Raw genomic sequence first — 4437 nt, forward strand, 5'->3', positions numbered from 1 at the left:
CGGGGCAGTCGCTGCCTGGGGGGTGGGAGCAGAGGACACCGGTCCCAGGGGTTGTCACGATGCCCACAGCAGAGCCCTGGGGGTGTCACTGTTCCCTCATGCCAGCCTGGCAGGACCTGGAGGGAGCTGAGCTTCCAGCCTGTGTCTTGGGGAAAAAATACATCAATCTGTGTGATGTGTTACATAAACCAGCAAAAGATATGGTCTAAGGGCACAGGAGAAGGAGAGAGCCTGGCAGGCAGGCTCAGAGGGTGCCTGAGCCAGTTCCAAGGGGAACTGGGCAGAAATCCTGCTTTACACAGACAAAACCTTCCTCTGGAAAAAGACCAGCTCCCAAGCACTGGCTGCTCAGGGAACAGACACATGTGAGAGAACCCGGTGTCTTTCTTCACTCTTTATTGTGTAAAAATAAAGTCAACAATTCATGTAATCCCAGCAATAAAATGGAAAAAGCATGAGAATCCGTAGAAACAGTGCATTGTCAGAACTGCCGATGCGGGCCGGATGCGGGGGTATCGGAACCCGTTCAAATCCCAAAGGAGACAGAGCCAGAATAGGAAAAATGTACAGCTTTGGTTAGCAAAATAATGACAAATTAAGATACATTAATCTCTCCCCTACTGTACACTATGTACACTGTGTTGACATCACACCCTTTTGTGGTTTTTTTTGGCAAATCCAACGCACCTGGGGCTGGAGGTGAAACCTGTGCCGCGGTCTCGTTGTTCTCAGCAGGTTGTGCTTGTCGCCGATGTGAACAGGGGCTTGGGAGGAACTCAAATTAACTCACGGTGGTTTGGGGTTTGGCTTGGAAAAAGGGCACAGTTGAAGATCCGCTGCCCTGAGCCCCGGCCGTGCAGGTGTCTCGCTCTGGGGTGTCGCTGCCTGTGCCAGGTCCCCAGATCAGCGGTGGCCGGGCTGGCTCTGTGCTCCCGGCCGGTGGCCGTGGCCGTCCCGGCTCCGCACGGGCCCCTCCGCTCCGCACGTCTCTTTGCCGCATCTTTGGAGTTGGTGGGGAGGCTCTGGAGCCCTGTGTGAATTCTCTGCCTCATCCTCCACTGCCGCCCAGGGCAGCCCTGGGTGGGCAGGGAGGGGGCTGGGGGGTGATTTCTGCAATCTGTAGTACAAACCAGGAGTTTAGAAAAGGAAACCATACAAAATGCATCTGTTATCTCAAAATACGCTTCTTTATCTCTTTTTATCCTGCAGAATCTCAAAGCACTTTTTTTTTCCTCAGGGAGCACTGATAATCCTATTTTTTTTATCTTCATAAAAATACCCTTTTTTTTTTTAATTGGTAATAAACTTCCCTTTATAGTAAGAGAAACAAGAGAGTGTATTATCAAAAGCAGAAAGGCTTCAGACCTGTCAGTGGGAGCTGGACTTGAGGGGACGGTAAAGGCTATTTGTCACCAGCTAGGAGGCCTCGGGGGGCTGCAGGCGGCGGGGCCGGGGGTACCTGAGTGCGGCAGGTTGGGGAGCGGGGCCAGTGGGGGGGTCCCGCCGGGGGTCCCGCCCCGGTGCCCGCCGCAGCCCGGGGCTATGGCTGTGGTGCTCGGGAGCAGCGCCGGCCGGGGAAGGGGGCACTGGGGCTCACCTGGGATGGAGGGGGGTGTCTCCTTACCCCGGGGGTGGGAACGGAGGGGTTGCCCCCTCCTTGGAGTCCCAGCCGCTGTTACAGTCCCGGCTTGGAGCACAACTGGAGGGGATGCTGCAGCTTTCCCCTGGCTCCGGGGCCACCACCCTCCCGGGAGGGTCAGGCTGGAGAAAGAGGAGCCCCGGGGGGCTCCTGTCCGGGCCCCGCAGCCTTTTAAGGCGCCGGTGCCCAGGGGAAGCGGCGGCGAAGCAGGGGCCGGGCTTGGGGGGGCGGCAGGGGGGGCGCAGCCGCGCCAGGCCAAGGCACGCAGGCGTTGAAGGACGTTGGCAAGACAGAAACCGGAGGGTCGTGGGGCTCCGGGGGCGGGTGCCCCACTGCCGGGGCATCCCTGCGCCCGGGACGAGACGGGTGGCTTCGTTCTCAGTTGTTTTTGCGCAAAAAAAAAAAAAGAAGGGAAAAAAAAATCAAAGAACCCGCTGAGGAGGTTTCTCTCGCTTGTCCGTGGCTCTAGTTGAGCTGGCGACAGGCCTCGAAAGTCCACTTGGTGGCCCCGCCGTAGATGTCGATGTTGGACTCGGCCCAGGCGATGACGTTCCCCGCGAGCGCCTTGGAGCTGCAGGTGGCCAGCCCGTACACCTCGCCGGGGCTCAGCTTGCGGTCCCACACGTTGAAGTGGGCCAGCTCCCCCACGAAGGCCTGTGTGGCGTCGAACCCGCCGCCCAGCGTGTCCTGCGGAGGAGCCGCCGTCACCGGGGGCACGCGGCCGGGCGGCCCCGTCCTTCCCTCGGGTGCGCCCAGCCCGGCTGGGACCCCCACGCCTGCCCCCGGCCCTTACCTGCTCCTGGCCCAGCACCAGGACCCCCTGGGGCTTGATGGGGTGGTAGGGGGCCAGGTTCTCGCCGTTGCCCGTCTGTGTGCCATCCTGGTAGGCTTCCCACACGCCGTCCCTCGTGGTCCAGGTGACACAGATGTGGTGCCACTTGCCGTCGTTGATGACAAAGGGCAGTTTGGCCACCTGTGGGCAGTGGGTCAGGGTGGTGAACAGTGGGGCACCCCACGCTGTCCCCCCAGCCCGTTCCCCCCTCCCAGCACCCTCCGCAGTCCCTGGAGCTGTACCTTGTCATTGATGAGGATCTCCATGGGGTTGTTGCCCCACTCGATGAGCACCAGCTCGTTCGCCTGCCCGGGCACAGCGTAGGAGAAGGGGGTGCCCATGCCAGGGGAGGCGTTGGACTTGATCCACATGCAGATGCTGAAGGCATACATCTCGGGCAGGCTCTTCTTCACCTTGGCGTACATGTAGTTGGTGCGGAGCGGGAAGGTGAGCTGGAACCTGTCCGGGGGCCGGTTGTCCTTCTGGCCTGTGGGAGCAGAGGGTTGGTGGGCTCCGGCCGGATCCCCCCTCTGCCCCTTTGGGGGTTCCCCCCCCTCCCCACCCCGTTATGTAACGGGCCTTGAGATGGCAGCGAGGAGCAAATCCCTCCGGAGCCGCGCGGCTCCCTAATCCCCGGGGCGGGCAGAGGCCGGAGCATCCCCGGCTGCAGAGCCCGCGGGCACCGGCTGCCCCAACCCGATAACGGTTTGGGTTGGGAGGGAACTTAGAGACCGGCCAGTTCCGACCCCCTGCCAGGGGGAAAGCAAAGCTGGGGGCGAGGGACCGCTCCGGGGGTGGGAAATGGGACAGCTCGGCAGAGCCGCCCGCGGGAGCGGCCCCGCATCAGCCGGCAGCGCCCGGTCCCCGGCGGCGGGGGGAGCTCCGGAACGCGGCCCGGGGGTCCCGCGGCGGGCGGGGGTGGGTGGGCAGCGCCCGGTACCTTTCTCCAGGTCGCTGATGCGCTGGTGCAGCGAGGTGAGGGTGCTCTCGATCTTGCCGCGCTCCTCAGACTCGTTGCGGGGGCTGAGCTTGCCCTCCTCCAGGCTGTTCACCCGCGACAGCACCTGCTTCTCCAGGTCGTCGATCTTATTTTGCAGGATGTCCTTCAGGTTGTTGGTCTGGCTGGAGGAGTTCATCCTGCTGAACTGCTACAAGGGGCGAGCAGAGGAACAGGCTGTCACCGCCGGGCAGCGGCTCCCGGTGCCCGCCTGTGCGGGTCCCGCGGTGCCCCATGCCCCGATGCGCGGGTCTCCCGATCCCGGTGCCCGGCTCCCCGGGTCTCCTCGCGTACCTCCAGGTTCTCCAGCCGGGTTTTCAGGGACTGCAGCGTCTGCCCCAGCTGGCTGAGGGTCTCGGCGGCGGGCGGTCGCGACAGGTCGCCCATAGTGTTCTTGGCGAAGCCTTTCCTGCCTTTGGCCTCGCCGGGCTCCAGCACGCTCTGGCTCTCGCAGCGGCCCAGCTTGGCCGTGAGCTCGCGGATCGTCTCCTTCTGGTTCATGATCGTCTCCTTCTGCTGCAGCACCGTCTCCCGCAGCTGCAGCACGGTGCCCTTCAGCTCCTCGGCCGAGCCGGTGCCCAGCGCCGAGGCCGCGCACACGTCCCCGTCCAGCGGCACCGAGGTGCAGACGAAGCGCGTCTGCCCCAGTCCCTGTCCCAGCGCCGGCCCCAGCAGCAGCAGCAGCGGGACGAGGCTGCCGGGCGGCCCCGCGGCCATGGCTCCGCTCGGCTCCGCTCGCTCCGGGCCGGCTCCGGCTCCGCTGCGGCGCCGCCGCTTTATAGCGCCCGGGCGGGGCCCGCGGGACGTCACGGAGCGTGGAATCCCGGCCCGCGGCGGGGGGGTCCCGCGGGGAGGGGGCGCGACAGCGAGCGAGAGGGTGTGCGAGTGTGTGAGAGAGTGAGTGTGTGAGAGAGAGTGTGTGCGAGTGAGCGTGTGCGAGTGAGCGTGTGCGAGTGAGCGTGTGCGAGT

General features: G+C 63.9%; 1 protein-coding gene across 1 annotated transcript; it reads right to left on the bottom strand.

Annotated features, from left to right (window-relative positions):
- Window positions 1-379: 379 nt before the first annotated feature.
- NPTX1 (neuronal pentraxin 1) lies at window positions 380-4207 on the bottom strand. The gene is made up of 5 exons (XM_017811791.1): window positions 3763-4207; window positions 3412-3619; window positions 2714-2958; window positions 2433-2612; window positions 380-2326 (listed from the first exon to the last, which is right to left on the bottom strand). Exons 1-5 carry the CDS (start codon window positions 4183-4185, stop codon window positions 2105-2107), a joined length of 1278 nt encoding a protein of 425 aa, XP_017667280.1. The 5' UTR covers window positions 4186-4207; the 3' UTR covers window positions 380-2104.
- Window positions 4208-4437: the final 230 nt, after the last annotated feature.

The sequence above is a fragment of the Lepidothrix coronata genome, unplaced genomic scaffold, assembly GCF_001604755.1.
Source record: "Lepidothrix coronata isolate B3197 unplaced genomic scaffold, Lepidothrix_coronata-1.0 Scaffold34, whole genome shotgun sequence".
Lineage (NCBI taxonomy): Eukaryota > Metazoa > Chordata > Aves > Passeriformes > Pipridae > Lepidothrix > Lepidothrix coronata.

Coding starts and splice junctions, on each gene's coding strand:
- NPTX1 (XM_017811791.1), bottom strand. CDS start 4,185: ATGGCCGCGGGGCCGCCCGGCAGCCTCGTCCCGCTGCTGCTGCTGCTG. Junction 2,613..2,713: donor AGATCCTCATCAATGACAAG/GTACAGCTCCAG, acceptor CACTGCCCACAG/GTGGCCAAACTGCCCTTTGT. Junction 2,327..2,432: donor TGGTGCTGGGCCAGGAGCAG/GTAAGGGCCGGG, acceptor GCTCCTCCGCAG/GACACGCTGGGCGGCGGGTT.